The 16,203-nt window shown below is 41.5% G+C and overlaps 1 protein-coding gene across 2 annotated transcripts in view; it reads left to right on the forward strand.

The window, feature by feature from the left end:
- The first annotated feature begins 1,036 nt into the window (after nt 1-1,036).
- Nucleotides 1,037-16,203, forward strand: part of CBFB (core-binding factor subunit beta) — a 43,943-nt gene continuing 28,776 nt past the window's right edge. For both annotated transcript variants that reach the window (XM_075161000.1, XM_075160999.1), the window contains exons 1-3: nt 1,037-1,149; nt 1,358-1,444; nt 6,040-6,156. In XM_075161000.1, coding sequence (XP_075017101.1) covers nt 1,072-1,149; nt 1,358-1,444; nt 6,040-6,156 — 282 coding nt within the window. In that variant the 5' untranslated portion in view covers nt 1,037-1,071. The remainder of the gene's footprint in view (nt 1,150-1,357; nt 1,445-6,039; nt 6,157-16,203) is intronic.

The raw sequence follows: 16,203 nt of genomic DNA on the forward strand, positions 1-16,203 counted from the left end.
TGGCGCTGTGTTTTTAGCACGCGAGTAACTGAACTTTTGAAGTGCTGGTGAACACAAGTGCTGGGTTTTTTCGCTCTAGGCCGACACCAAGATTTCAAAGACACCGAGCAGCCCTGCTGCGGGTTCTGAAACGGTGGGTGCTTCTGCTCTCCTCAGAACAGGCCCCTCGCCCGCTGTCTGTGTGCGGCTCAGCCGCTGCTGCTGGGACCGAGCAGGCAGAGGGGCTGATGCAGCGCCGGGATAGCCCTGCTTTGGACGGCAGCCGGACAGCGGGGCGGAGGGTCCCTCGGCAGCGGTGAGGTCCGGCCGTCCTTCGGGCTCAGCCAGGCCTTTACCCTGGGCCGGGGTCAGCCCCCGCTGACCCTGAGGGAGCCAGAGGAGGCCGGTGCGACCTGCCCCCTCCTCACCACCACCCGCGGCTGGAGGGGGGGGGCACGACGCGGCCACCTCTCCCAACCCAAGCGGGACGGGCCGGAGCAGGTGCAGCGGGCGGCCCGGCCGCGTCCCCCCTGTGAGGGGAGAGCGGGGCAGAGGGGGACGGCCGCCGCCCGCCCGCGGCCGGGCTGAGGCTGCTCCCCTCGAAGCAGGAAGCCGGAAGCCATCGAGACGAGCCGCGTTACCGGGGGGGAGCGCGGGGGAGCGACCCCGCTCCCCTCGGCCCCGAGGGGTTGAGTCACACCCGCCGCGGGGAGGGGGGGGAAGCACTGACGCACCCCCCTCACCCCGCTTCCCGCCTCTGAGGGAGGCGCGCGAGCCCCCGCGGCGCATGCGCGGCGGCGGCGGCGGAGTTGTGAATGGTGCGGCTGTTCGGCAGGAGTTTACGAGCCGGGGAGGAAGTCGGGGGGGGAGAGAGGAGGGAGGGGGGGGGCGGGAGCGGGCGGCGCGCGGCGGCAGCGCGAGCTCCGGCGGCGGCTGCTGCTACTCTGCGCGCGCGGCGGGGGGAGGCGGGAGGAGGAGGAGGGAGGGGGGCGCCGCCGGCGGGGGCTAACAAAGGGCGAGGCGAGCGCTGGGGCTGGGACAGCGCGGGGCGGGCGGGAGGGAGGGAGGGCAGCCGGCGGCGGCCCCACCACCATGCCGCGGGTTGTCCCCGACCAGCGGAGCAAGTTCGAGAACGAGGAGTTCTTCAGGAAGCTGAGCCGCGAGTGCGAGGTGAGGCGGCGGCGGCGGCCCCCCCCCCCTTCCCTCCGCCCGCCCGCCGCGGGGAAAGTTTCCGCGGGCCGCGGAGGGAGCCCCGCGCCTCGCCTCAGCCGCGGCGGGGGAGCCGAGCCCGGCGGCGCGGGAGGCGCAGTCTGTGCACTCCGCTGCCCCCTTATCGCCGGGATTGGCCCCTCCTGATTGCGCGCCCTGTTCTCCGCAGATTAAATACACCGGCTTCAGGGACCGGCCCCACGAGGAGAGGCAGGCCCGCTTCCAGAACGCCTGCCGCGACGGCCGCTCCGAGATCGTAAGTGGCGCCGCGCTCCCCTCGGGGCCCGCCGGGACCGGGCCGGGGCGGCCGCCGGCGCCTGTCAGCCGCGGCGGGGTGACGGGCGGGCCCCTCCGCCGCGTTGCCCCTCGTTCTTTATTAAAGAATAAAAAGTTTCAGGGAGCCTTTGAGGAGGAGGAAGGCTTCGAAGTCACTAGGCTAACACGCTGGGCGTGGCGGGCGCGGACGGAGCGCGGTGTGGGTCGGTCTGGGTGGCCGCGCCGTCCTGGAAAGTTTTCCTTCAGGAAAAAAACCGACATCTGCCGCCCTTAAAACGCCGAGGGAAAGGAGGCGTTCGCTAAAAGGCGGTATTTCTTTCCCCTGTAGAATAGTGCTTTTTCGCTAGAATGTGTCAGCTCGCTCTGCCTTCGCTAGAGCAGTAAAAATGTAGTTGGCTTCAGCGCCGGGGTGGAGGGAGGTGACAGGGAGGGGAGGAAGGTCTCTGGGAGCCTTCAGAGCCACCCGCCAGTGCGAATTGGCTGTGCTTCCTTCCCCGGGCACGTGTGGCGATTGTAAGCTGCTTACTTCAATATCAGCTTTTTTTCTCTCTTTTTTTTTTCCCCTTTTTTTCCCCCCCCCGGAAACAGTAGCTTTCAGAAATGAGTAAAATTGTTTAGAAGACGCTTAGCTAAAAGTCTCGAATGAGCTGTTTGATGTATTTGTGAACTAAATCAAATGCTTTTAAAATTAGGCTTTGAAACTTGCAACTTCAGCCCCGTTTTTCTCATTCATTAAGGTTAGTTACAGACTACTACTCTCTTCTTGTGGATTAAGAAGCGAGATGAAGCATGGCTCGGAGTAGCCAAGAACTGACTAGTTATTTCCTGGTTTGATTTCAACTATATGTTCCTTCTATAGGATCAGCATCTCATAGTATTGTTGTTAAGTTCTTAACTCTTCGCTGTTCTTAAAATGCAGAAGTAACCTCTTTTTCATTTACAGTATATAATGAAAAACGATGTAAAAATTCCCTTCCCATAGAAAATAACCCCTGCTCTCACCACGTTTGGTTTATGATGATGCTTTAATTTCGTGTGGTATAGATATTGCTAGTCAGTTCACAGTGAAATTATTCTTATGCTCATCCAAACAAATACAATTGAACACCAGTGACTGCAACTGATCTTGTTCATTTGCCTTTGTGCGTAAAAGGATATACACTGAAGTACATGGTTATCTGTCACTAAGTAACTTTATTTTACCTGAATCTTATCCCTGCTTGTTATCAGTGGTCTTAGAACCTGTAATATTATTTTGTAAGAGGCCCCCTTTAGCCAGTCTCTTAATTTTACTTTTTTTTTTTTTTTAAACATTCATTTTTCATTGCGCATGTTTGCTTCCTTTAAAAAGTCACCAGGGAAACAATGGGGAGGTAAGGAAAACGTAGTTTGCTAGCATTTGAAGTTCCTGAACAGGTGAAAGTGCATAGTATACCTAAGTCCTTCCCTTTTTTTTTTTTAAAAAAAAAAGAAAAAGGACATGTAGCTTGTAAACTAGCTTTCTAATGCAGTCTGTGTGGTTATTTATATAAATGGGAAATCACTGTAGTTTCACCTTTGTACTTCTAAGCCTGTTGCTGTCTTTCTCTGCCAGAACTTCATCCCTTGGAAGCAACCAGTGATGCCTGTTCTATGTATTTTTACTTCTACTTAATTATAAAACAGCCTCTAAATTTCTTGATCTGAAACATCTGGTTTTGTTTTGTGAACAGGGCACAAGTAGTCAGGTTTATTTAGAAATGTAGTGTGTGTAATGACTGATGTTAAAAAGACCTAGCAATTTTACTTTTTTTTTAGTCTTGAATGTTTTTCCAGACATCAAGGATTTATTCTTTTATCTCCAAAGGGAGCCTTTGCAAATGACCTTACATATTTTTAAGCAGGCAAAAAAAACCCAGAGAACAGTTTAGGGATTTAATGTAAAACTGGCAGTAGGTTGTTGGTTACTTCTGTTAAATAACTCTTGCTTGAATAAAGAAAATAATTACCAGTAACTGTGAAATATTAAAAAAAGATTCTGGGTTTACTGGTATTGCTTTGATAACTTGAAAATAGCTTTACATGTTCAGTTTGTTTTGGGAGACTTCCTAACTACCTATCTGTTTGGAAGGTGCTCGTATTTACGTTGTCTCGTGTGGGTCAGATCGCCCTTGTACTACCTGATAAGCTTTTTGCAAAATTTGGGGCATGTATGTATGATAGCATTTCAGACTGAGCTTTAAAAGGCTCTGTATAGAAAACTATAATTTTCTTACTTTCAAGTTTTAAGGCCAAACTAGTGGTGTGATTTTTTTTTTTTTTTTAATTTTTTAAAATATGCTTGTTACTAGCAGAAAATTATTGGGTTTGGTGTAGTCCTGTGTGGTTACTAGTGAGACTGTTCTTGAGTTTTTCAGTATTGACCTATGGTTTTGATTTGAGAAGCACGTGGGTATTTTAATTGGATGGTTTTATCTGTTCAAAGGGAGGGAACAGGCTTCAAAAATGCAGAGAATAAATATCTACATAGCTTTTTAAATAGCCTATGGTTTAAACGTTGCCCGCATGACTCCATGAGGATGCGGGAATTTGTGTACTTTCATTTTCTTCTTTTCTCTGATATTTTTCCCATGGTTTTTCATGGCCCTCTAGCACAAGTTGGGGGGTGGAAGCAGGGAGGCATTGGGCACTTGCTGTCTGGCTCGGTCTCCCAGAAAGCAAGTATGGTACTTCTGACCCAGTATCCTTGGGCGTGCAGAAACGGGAGTGCTCCGGAGAGCTGCAGCAGTCAGCTGGTTTACACTCAAAGATCTCACTCCTTGGCATTTTCTTTTAAGTGTATAAATTAAGGAGTATAAAACACGTATTTGCTAAAGGTGCTCGGAGGTGGGAAGGTAGTTCTTGAACAGACTAAGTAGCGATGACTTACAAGTCAAAAATATTTGGAGATAGGTATAATTTTTTTGTTGATGTGTAATTAGAATCATTTAGAAAAGCAAAGGGATAATACAAGCTAGTCAGCCTGATGCTGATGGTCTGCAGCCCTCGCAGTTTTGATGCTTCCTATTTGTGCAAGTGTATCCTCAGTTGAAATGTTTGTCTTTACATATTGTAGGGCAAACAAATATTAATGTACCAATACAGTATCCCCCCCCAGTATTGGTAGGACCGATTTGTCAATTTTCATGACATTGAGAATGTGCTTAACAGGAGATTTTTTAAAAAAAAAAAAAAAAATCTGCTTTTAAGGATAGTCTGGAATGGAACCTGATTGCAGAGTATTAACCTCCCTTGGCGGAGGGGAAAAAGTCAAGACAAAGCACTTGTACTTTCAAAATGGGAGGTATTAATCCTGTGACAGACAGCATTGCAGTACATGACCGGAACTATCTTAAATAACATGTAGAGCTATTGTGTCATAGGTAGCCGTACAGTTACACCATAAAGTTGCTGAATTCTGGGTTGCTTGAAAGGAATCTGCTTGTCAGGAAATTCCAACTATTAGAGTAATATTTGTATAGCTTTTAAGAAGAACTGTATTCTGCATTAGTGACCATTTAAATCTAAGTGATCGTGGTAATCAATGCAGTTATTTGATTGCAACAAATTACATTTAACCCTGGGATTTTGAGTAGGCTTATATTCTGGGAGCATGTTCGAGTATTCGCATGCTTACAGGACATACTCACGTGTACCAGAGAAGGATATAAATACTGTGAATCCGACTTCTACTTGCAAAAATAATTTTTTATTTCATGTCTAGAAATTGACATACTCTTCGTGGCTTGGAGTTGATAAGACATACAAATAAATACAGAAAGTTTATAAAGAAAACTGAATCTTACTCTCATTTGAAACCATAGAAAATCATTTACTTGAAAGCAACGTACGCTTTTTCTAATATGGTTAAGTCAGTCCCTTTAACGATTTTACAAAGGGCTGCAGCTGAGAAGAATTCCTATGGTTGCCTGTTCTCACTGACACAGCATCTGCTGATTTGGGTTTCACCAGTGTCTTAATGTGGCAAGAGGACTTCGTCCTGTGAAGTTAATTGAGCTGTATATTGATGCTGCTTGCCTGTAGACGATAAAATAGGAATATTTACATTTCAGTTCAGATAAGTGTTTCTCTATGTACAAGTAGATTGTGAAAGGAAACGAGTCCTTTTCTTTCAAAAAAAGTTGTCCCTAGTAGGAGGTCTCGGGAGTTCATTTTCCTTCAGTAGTACTTTTTCTAGAGATATGCAAGCTCTTTAAAAAACATGGGCAATTTTTAATGTTGCAGGTACTACGCTGGTGCAGGATGTCCAGACGGAACTGAAAGGACAGATTCTAATGTCAGCAAAACTGATTTGAAAGAAGTATTGATTCCATGTTGTATTTTATATCCGAAGCAGCCAATGGCAAATGTTGTCAAAATGGAATCAGATGTTTGTAACTTAATACTTAAGAAAAATGATGAGTGCATGTTTTTGACTTTAAGTATTCTCTATGCTGCCTGGCTTAAGACATAAACTGATGTAAAAATAAATGACTGCCTGCATAATTTATGTAATGTCTTGCTCCCTGATCCTGTTTGTATTGATTTTTCTAAAAGGCTTTTGTGGCCACAGGAACCAATCTGTCTCTCCAGTTTTTTCCGGCCAGCTGGCAGGGGGAGCAGCGACAGACACCAACCCGGGAATATGTCGACTTTGAAAGAGAAGGAGGCAAGGTAAGAAGGAAATTGTTGCGACTGAAAGGAATTTTTATGTTGTGCTTATGATCTTATTAGTATGATCCGCATGTATGATGCGGAATTACTAATATTTCACATCTTGGTGCCTGTAGGTAGTCACATGAGTACATCTGGAAGCTGGTAGGATAAAATCTGATATCACTTTTGTTTTAAAGCATGTTAATATTTCTGGAGGGAAACACGTGGGCAGTGCTGGACGTTTTTTATTATTCTGAAGAGCAGAACCTTATTTCTACTCTCATGCTATGATAAAATTTTGGGGAACAATTTAAACTTGGTGTTGAGTAGGTGCTTCTAAAATGGTTCAGAAATTAGGCTTTGACCAGTGAATTGTGGTAGACGAAGGAAAATTTACACTTTGAACTGGTTACTTCATTGGGTCTCAGGCTGCCAGTTGATACAGCAAGCATTCAGCGTGCTGCTTAGTGGAATGAAGCTTTTTTCTCAGTTTCACCATGAGCTATAATACAGAAGCAGCATCGCTTTCAGAATTGATTTTTGAATATTTTTTTTTCTGAGGTGGTTGTCCCATAGACTGATATCGAAAGCTAGAATTCCCTAATGACAGTGATGGTTACTGTGAAGTTGTATTAGATTTAAAGTCATAAACCTTGCTTAGTCTCATCAGAATAAAGTCGCTGAAATCATTTACAGCTGGTGTTGTTTTACAGGAAAAACACACCTTTAAAATGTAGATGCTGTCTCTTATCTATGCTACTGTAGATGCTTTGGGACTGATCCAAAGATCACTGAATTCAATAGGAAACTTTCTGCAGACCTCAGTAGGTTTGGACCAGCACTTAAGCCCATAGCCTTTCTGTTTCAGGCTCATTTCTGTATAAATCTTTTACTTCAAAGATTTTTAATAGCCTACAAAATTCTTGCTTTTGCCTAAAATTTTCTACCCACTCTTGTAACAAGTAACAGCTAATGCTACCAAACCTACCAGGCTGGAGGAGGAAATACTTGAAACACATTCAGGTTTAATGGCATATTGGGTCTTTTAAATGCTGCTAGGTGGAAGATAAATATTTCCTGTAGTGGGAAAACTTGATTGGAAGAAAAAAAAAATTCCTGAGGGCAGATATGGTATTTGGAATTCAAGTTAATGAGGTTTTTGGGAAAAAAATTGTTTTCCATTTAGTCCTGTGAGGCTTGCAGAAGTTTGACAAATTGGGGGAGAAGGAGCGAAGTTGGCTATGCTGGGTACTGACTGCTTTGCTAAGGAAACTGAATTGAATCTGGCTCTTATTGAAAAATATTGATTCTGGCTCACAATTGAATGAGGAATTTTTCTTGTAATGTGTAAGAAGACTGAAGTCTCTCTTCTTGCCAGTTCAAAACTAATTTTATTTACTCCTATGATTTTTTTAACTTTGTTTTCTCTGAATGAATTCTTAAAGTACTGAACTACTACATCCATTTTCTTGTGTTGTCTTAATCATGTAAGAGCGTGGTAGATATGCTGTGTATTAAAATAGAACATGAGCCTCCTTAATGAATGCCACTCCCTGTTTTATGTGTGTTTACAGTAAATTCTAGACTGCTTTGCTAAAATGCTTAGAAGAATTCATCTGAATGAGGCTAAAGGTGGACAAACTAATAAATGGGAATCGTGTTATGCTGTAGTATGAACAAATCACAAATTCACCATTGTAATCAAACTTTGCTAGTGTAAATCACATGCAAATGCAGGCTTGCTCTGCACAGAATTAAACTTGTCAGAAAGTAAGCCACTCCCATAACTTCAGAAGAGGAGTAAGCAGAATGGGAGAGTGTTTCTTGTGTTATCAACAGAAACAGTTAAATGTTTCATATGAATTGGCTGAGATTTTGTCCTCTATAGATTTTTGTCATTTGGTTGTATTAAGAATTTCTTTCATAGGCTTCAGCAGTCTCTTAACACCATGTGATTTTTGTAGCTCTGTGCAACGTTGTTTTATGAGCTTTGATTCTTGAGGCGGTGCATAATGTGTGTTTGTTCATCACTGGATTTAAGCCAGCAAGGCATGTTTTTAATTATATGAATAAAAAAAGGCTATGGGGGGAGCTGTCAGTTAATTATTATTTTAGGCATTAGTTTGAGATCTAGAATGTAGATAAACTTACCAAGGCTAGAATATTTTTATTCTGGAATTCTGCTTCGGTGTTTGGCTAAGCAAATGATGGCCCAAAATAGTTTATTCGGAGTTGAAGTATGTCACTATTGTGCCTAAGCAGTTTTGTACACAGATTGACAAAGCTACCAATGCAGCATCTGCTAGAATTGCTTCTTAAATGGTTGATTTTTAGAAAGAGCAACACCCTTGTGAATCCATGTGAAAGTCAGGATTCCGTGAATATCTACTTCATAGGCTTGAGGTTTTTCATTCTGGTGTTTCTTAACTGAGGGGTTTTTCCTATGCTTGATTTGCCTTTTAATTTGATGCATCTGATGTTCACGATGGGTGGGTAGGCTCTAGTGGATACCCTGTCTTCATTAATTCAAGAATTGGATAGCTAAGTGTTCACTTAATGTTTCTACTCATTTTGAACTCAAGCTTAACATTTTTGTGAGATAGTTTTAACATTCTGTGCTGTCTTTGACCTGTAGCAAATTTAATTGTGTATTTGAGCAATTTTTTAGGTTTGTCATAGCGAAAGAAAAAGTAGCACTAAAAATAGGTCCCTAGACTGTAAAAATCATAGAACATTGTATTTCATTGTGATTGTGGGTGTGTGTGGGGTGCGTCAAATTCAGTGTATGTCCTGTTTCTGGATATCCGAACCATGCCAAGGCTTCCTGATCCTTTGTGTTGTCAGCTAATGCCCAGTTCTTAATTTTTTTCTTTAAAAAGAATAAATGAATAGATATTGTTAAGAAATTCAGAGGCATACAGTATAGTAGTGTAATGTTATTGCCTGAAATCTCACATAATTGAACCCTGGAATGAAATGGGAGAGCTTTATTTTCACCTTGGTTCTCCGGTATCATTAATTACTTGGACTAGTTTTATGTGCTTAAAGAAGTTCTTTAATTTTTACTTCAGTTTTATACTGATACCGTATGAACTTCAGGCTGAACTCTGTGTATGTGGACTTCAGTGCTTCTTAAAATCTTACTTTATTGAAAGCCCCCTTGTTTTGTTGAGAGCTGTGTGATTAACTTTCTTTGCATGAGTCATTTTGTATACTTCTTACAGTAAGATAAAATGTCCCCGGTTTTCATTTGTTATTCGAGATGTTTATATAGCTCTGGTCCTTCTTACCTGCAAGAACATTAGTTCTCGGATATTCTTTTTTATTGTTTAAATACCAGTTACTACACTGATGAAGCGTGTGAAGTCATTTTACTTCCCCTCCCCTTTATAATACTATTCTCCATCTCGTTTCTAATGCAGCTTAACTTCCTGTTCGGCGGCAGCTGCTCATAAACCAGACTCTTCAACACAGGCTTATTTCAGTATAATGCACTGTGAAATCCGCAACTCTGGAGGAAAGCACATCAGACATGATTTAAATTGATTCAGAGTGCCTGGTGTGCCACATGTGTGATGTAGCGAGGATTTCTACTCAGTAGACCATTAACTTTGTTCTAGCTATAACTAAATATTGCTGGACTTCAGTTTTCTTCATGAAGATGCTGAATTTCTACTCATGTGCGGTTTTTTCTGTTGTAACTAGGAAATTTGATTTGTTTATGAATTGATGTTAAGTGCTTGGATGAATCTAAAAAACTGAAAATCTCTGTTGTGCTGCAGACGTTGCAGCAGTTACAGAAATGGAATGAGAAAGAAAGGTGCTGTATTTGAATAAAAACTATATTTAAATGGCAGCCAACAGCACCAGTTTTCCACTTGTGTCCTCTTTTCTCACTAGAGGTTTGATAGATAGGACTTGTCCCCAAATTGACTTTTTCTGTTCTGACTTTAGGAATAAAATTTCATAATAATTGGGATGGTGTATTGGCTGCTCCATTTTCTGAGCAAATGCAGTTTCCAGTCAAACATAGGATCACAGTGTACCCAGTGGAATTTGCTGGGAAAGCGAAGGCTTAATGAGAAATACCTGAGTATCAGTGCTAACCTGTATTGAATCGGAAGTTTTACGTTCTTTGGTCCCCACCGCTTTCTGAAGAATTTAGATGGAATATTAAGTCATTCTGACAAAGTTGAAGTAGCAGCTTGCTTTTTTCTTTCCTTAGGTACCTTTACTTTTAAAAAAAATCGGTAAGGGTGTCTGGGAAACTGATTTACAGTTTCAGCTCTCGCTTTACCCTTGTTGTAGTGCTAAAGAGCCATATTCCTTAAGTTCCTATATTTTCAGTCCAGCAATATTTGGGGTTTTTGCATTGTCACCATCTAAAATGCTCTTACAGTTAGCAGTTACTTGTATGTGTTCCCTGCAGTCCACTGAGTTTCTGGACAAAAAGGATTTGAGTTTAATTTTTTTCCAGATCAGTGGGAAAAGATGTCTGATGTTAGGGATTTAGAAAAAAAAAGGTATGCTAGAGCCGTAATGTTAATTAAAGATCATACTGAGATGTGCCACCACATAGGGCAAACCATCTCAGCCATGAGATGCATATGGTCTTAACAGTTATTAAGACTTCATCCTTTTATTTGTCTGTAGTTATTTAATGCTCCTTCAAATTATTGTGAAGTTCTCTGTTTAAAGAACTTCAGGAGACAGCACTACAACCCTGAAGAGTTGGGCATCACCTAACAAAAGTTCACGGAGCTGTTTGTAAGTGGCGGAGGCATATGGGGGTGTAAGATGTAACTTAGAAAAATAGCAGTTGTCAACCTTCTAAGTGTTAACCATGCGTGTTCTTTGTCGATCATCTCTTAATATGTGAGGGCATCTGGTGAGGACATTTTGGTTCCCAGGAGCTGTCCTGCTCATAAACGCTTTCTCTTGCGGAACGCTCTTGTTGCCTACAGATCTGAACTTGAGCTGAGGTTCATTGCGTAGCTCTGTACAGTCCTTGACTGATTTTTGGGCTAGTCCCTTAGTGCACCGGTGGGTTAGGATGAGGATATTTTGGGGTCAGATTTTTATCATGTTCTTCTGCTGTTCTGTCCCTTTGTGCTAACAGAATGATACAGAATTCCTCTTCCAGCTTAGTTTCAGCTTATTTCAGGAATGCGGAGCAGGGAAGATCTGACTGGTGCCTGTCCTCAGGGCTGGTGCTTTTCCTGAGCACCCTTAAACAACTGTTCATCTTCCTACTTGGGTCTACCTGATGACCCCACAACCCCAAAACGTTGTGGTAACTGGGCGAGATTCCTCTGTGAAGAGCAGGTGGTCAGTGAAGGCACATCAGCTGCTGAACCATCTGCGTGCTCGGGCCCTTTGAGGTGCTTTTGCCCGCTTCAGCCGAGGGAAGTGGTGTTGCCCTGATGAAGTCCACTTCACTGTCATTCCTTTTTATCTTTCTCGGGCTTTTTCTGTAAGCTTTAAACAAGAAAGTCTGTGCGGTTAATCTGATAGCAGATAAATGGGTTTGGTGGCGTATCCAGTTTGTACCCAGCCCAGCTAAACGGCTTAATTTTTGCTTGGACTTGTGTGGTGGGAGTCCTGCAAAGGCTTGGTGAATGAGAAGAATCCACTTTCCTGGATGGTCCCCTTGATCAGTTTTCATCCAGGATCATCTACATGGTTTGGGTAAAATACTAGTTTTCTGTAGATGCTTGTGATTCTAGATTTTATTATTGTTTGTGCTTGAGAGTCTTTTATTTAGCAGAGACTGCTCAGTTTCTTTTTTCTTTTTTTTTTTTTGTCCTGATATGTCATTTCTTTGTTTATGCTCCTATACTATTTTTGCTTTAGAGGAGAGAGAAGCTTTTCCTTGTTTTGCCTAGATATTTTGAGGTGTTACTCGTTATGACCTGCTATTGCATAGAGGAGAGCTATTTAATTGAAACTCCATGTGAAGCCAGGTAGTCATAGTGTATCTTTGCATATTCACTTTCCCTCAAAATTGGGAGATGCCTCTATCTGCATGCAGTTTATACACTATTAACAGTTAGGAGCTTGGATTTTGGGAAGAGAAACCTTTAGAGCTCATAGCTTGTTAGGTACATGTTGTCCTGCGCTGGCAAGCAGCCACTGGCTGAGACTTGGACAGTTGTTCCTGAAGAGTGATTTATCATAGGGTGCCCTCCGCCACTAGAGCATGAGTCACACCAGGCATCTCTCATGTGACAAATATCCACAGCCTTTTCCCATAATCCTTTTGCTCCCCCCCATCCTCCGAATACTTTTGTTACTGCACACAGCCTTGTTCATGCATTACGGAGCGTGCAGTGACGATGCCGTTTTGAAACAAAGCTTATGAACAGTACTTCCAGCGCGGCTGTGCTGTTTGTGATGCCTACCTATCAACCCTTTCTGTAGGTCCGAAGTACTTAAGATCTTCCGTCAGTAAACCTGCTTTTGATTACTTTTTATTACATGTTGTAGAAGCAGTTATTCAGTCATATTTTATATATCGCCTTGAACTTTTTCCAGTGGTCTAAATGCCCATTAGAGTTGTATAGACAAGACTTAAAATTTACTCATACCATCCTCCTAAAGTTTCCCAGAAGAGGAATAAAAGCAGAGTTAGTGAGCTAAGTTTTGCCAGCTATATATAAGGACAGATGAGTGCTGTGTGGATGAAAGCCGTACTTGAGATCTCTGCAGCATAGATAGTGGAAGAAATCCAGGTATTTGGATTGTTGAATCCTCTTGTTTGCATATCAGTCTCCACTTACGAAGCAAAGTTGTTAACATTATGCTTCTCTGCTCTTCTTGTAAATGAATGAGAAAAGAAAGAGCATTGCTGTTGGAGGATGTCTGTTTCTTTGTGAAAAATCACTTAATACTTCATATTTAAAAAAAGAAAAATTCAATAAGATGATGAAACATTTGCTACAAGAAACTGTCATTTTTCTGAAAGTTACTGAAATGTTTCTTCAAGCTTTATTGTCCAAAGTACAAGTAATAAAATGAGCTAATTAGCTTGCATAATTGCATATTTGATATTTAACAAGTTGGCCTGGTGAAATATGTACTGTGACAATAATATGGAAAAAAAAAATTAGGACTCTTGCACAAAACTGCTATTCCAAGAACATGAGTGCTAATGAAAGGATCATTTTTTGGGGAATAGCTGATGCTGCAGATGTTTTGTCTAAGCAGAAAGTCCATATATTTTCTGTTGCATGAATACCGAGACTTGTATGTGAGATCCAAATTGTAGCTACTTGAGGAGTCTGTGCAATACTTCTGCCTTCTTCTGTATTTAAGTTACTTTGCTTAAACAGTTGCAGGCAGCAGCTCTATGTTGTGGGACTTCTGGCTATGCAAATTGTTTTATCTGTTCATTTCAGTATAAATGCAGAAGATAAAACCTATGGAAGGTGACAGAGAGTTCTTAAACCTGGCATAATTTTTACAGTAAGAATCATTAAACTTCTACTTTTCTGTTGAAATACAGTGACCAAGGACAAAGTGTTGTCTGTCGCATATTTCAAATATTTTTTAGGTCTGAAATCTAGGGAAGAAAGCAGCAATGGAACACTGAGTGGGGGCTCTTATGTCATGACGAAATATCTCTTGATGGCGGTTGAGGAGTAGCCAGCATTGTTTGACAAAACAGATCAGAGGTGACAAGAAATTTTTAGCTTCTTTTCAGCCAATGTATTCCTTTAAAAAAAATAAAATTGATTAAAAAAGGGGAAAGCTTACATTCTTCAGTAGAGGCACTATTGGACTTTTCTCTTTCCTTTTGGAAAACTAATACAAGCCTAAAAAATGCATAAGAATAGGAAAAACTAAGGCAGGAAGGCATCTAGACAAAGTAAAACAACCCTAGCAGTGTATTTTTCTCGTGCTACTAAAGAGCGTTTTGAGATTTCTTTATAAAGCTTGCATACTTCTCTGATTTTTACTTTTCTTTCTTTTTTTTTTCTTTTTTTCCTAATGAGGGCAAGCATTTTCACTTGGGTAGAGGGGCAGTGGGCAATCATCTCATGTCCAGATGCCTCCAACTAGGGGAATCAGCATTCAGTACCCTGTAATGTGATTGCACAGCCTGGTAGCTGGGTGGGTTTTCATTGCAGAAAACTATCGGGATTTTAGCTGTAGCAAACCAGAAGGCTGTTGTCTGTAATCACTTCACAAGGTCTTACAGCAGAAGACTGTTCATGAAACATCCAGGATGGCACTTTCTTGACAAAGCATTCAGAAAAGCAGTGTGATTTTTTTGTTTTAAGCTTTATTCTGATAGAGAGAATCAGACTTTTGAGGAAGTATAGCTCATGGCAGCTATACATTTTTTGAACTTCAAGAAAATGAATCAGTAGGTGGTTTATAGGGAATAAAAATAAATAGTGCGTAAGAATTTAAATCCGTTCCCCTCTCCTGTGGATCATGCAGTGTTGGTTCTGTCCTTTCCTGGTCTTGTGCTGGGAGAATTCTTGTTGCATTTTGGCTAACCAAAGCTGTATTTATATTATTCACTATCTTTATAACTGTGTTGATTTTTTTCCAAGATTTTGCTGTTTGAAGAACTTGGTATTAAACATATATCTGAAAGTGCTAATTACTGTGTTGAAGAAAATTCACAGCCATTGCTAGTGATGTTTCTCAGCAGAAGCTGATAGTTTTCTACAGAATAATTATGACACTGACATTTTGTTGAGTAATGAAAGCTAAGTAGTTGTTATGGTATACAACAGACAAAAAAAAATTACTAACTTGCATTATTTTAAGGCTTGATGCAGTACTACCTGTTGAATAAATGTTCATGCAGTTTTTCCAGACTTAAGGGGGAAGGGTGAGGCCATCAAAGTGCTCAAGAAGGTGATGAAAGCCAAAGGGCAGAAGAGGCAACTTTTCTTGCCTCTCTCCTGCTCGGGTCAGTTCCTGGATGGTTTTTATTAGTTGCTTTCCCCTGTTATCAAAATCAGGTACCTTCTAGTTGAGTATACTTGCATGACATGTTTCAAATTTTCATGTAAAAAATACAGGTTTAATAGACTATTTATTTGCACGCAGGTAGCATGGTATGTAAATGATACAAAGCTCTATTTCCAAACCCTTTATTGGAGTTTCTAGTTAAAACTGCTTTTTGCTATGCTATTTTCTGAAAGCTTGAAAAGAACTAATTTCCCAACCAATTTTGAAATTTCCGTCTGGAAAATATATTCAACGTGGCAGAAAACAGTGTGTGTCCCTGTTAGTTAACTGGTTTTGTGAGCGTAAGCATTTGTCAGTTACATGCATGCTTGCAGCAGCAAAACAGCAGCAGTCTCCTAGCAATATTTTGCTGCAAAAACATTATTCTTTTCAAATGTTGCAAGAAAAATTGAGTCTTTTTTTAATGCATGCTGTTTCGGGAGAGTAGATTTAAAATCCAGCATCTTTCTCATGTAGAATCTAGTGGTAAAGATATACTGATAAAAGACTTGGTAAAACCCCGGCCTGTATTTGCCTTTCAGACTATCCTTATATTCTGCTTACTGCATTTTTGTTGATTCTCAGTTCCAGCTGAATGGTTGGTTTTGTCTTTTTGAAGGCAAATGGAGTGAACCTGGGCATGAGATGCATTTCACGTTGGAAGGCATTAGACCTTTTTGTAGTGACAAAACAAGTGCGAAACCAAGAAGCCACCTGCTTTTTGCTTTGTATTAGGGGTTTTCTGGTGGTTTTGGTCAAGTGTAGTGTATGTTTCCTGCTTAGTCGAGCAGTTGCAGTATTTTGGAACTGTGTCTGGAGACTTATTTGTTACTAAATGATGAATATAATTTCTCTGCAGTAGCATTTTAGTATTTTGCTCTGTTAACTTCTAACCATAAGTACTGACCAGTGATCTCAGCCCAGGAATAAAATGCTGTAGTCTCCACAGATCTTAATCGCATTTGTTCTGACATCCTTAATGCTTCGTGTCTGTTCTTACAGACTTGTTTTTTACTTAACTGGAATAGTAACCTGCATAATATCATGCAACATTGATCTGCTTTCGAAAAGGAGTCATGATTGCACAGTTGAGCTAAC

The sequence above is a fragment of the Calonectris borealis genome, chromosome 12 (genome assembly GCF_964195595.1).
Source record: "Calonectris borealis chromosome 12, bCalBor7.hap1.2, whole genome shotgun sequence".
NCBI lineage: Eukaryota > Metazoa > Chordata > Aves > Procellariiformes > Procellariidae > Calonectris > Calonectris borealis.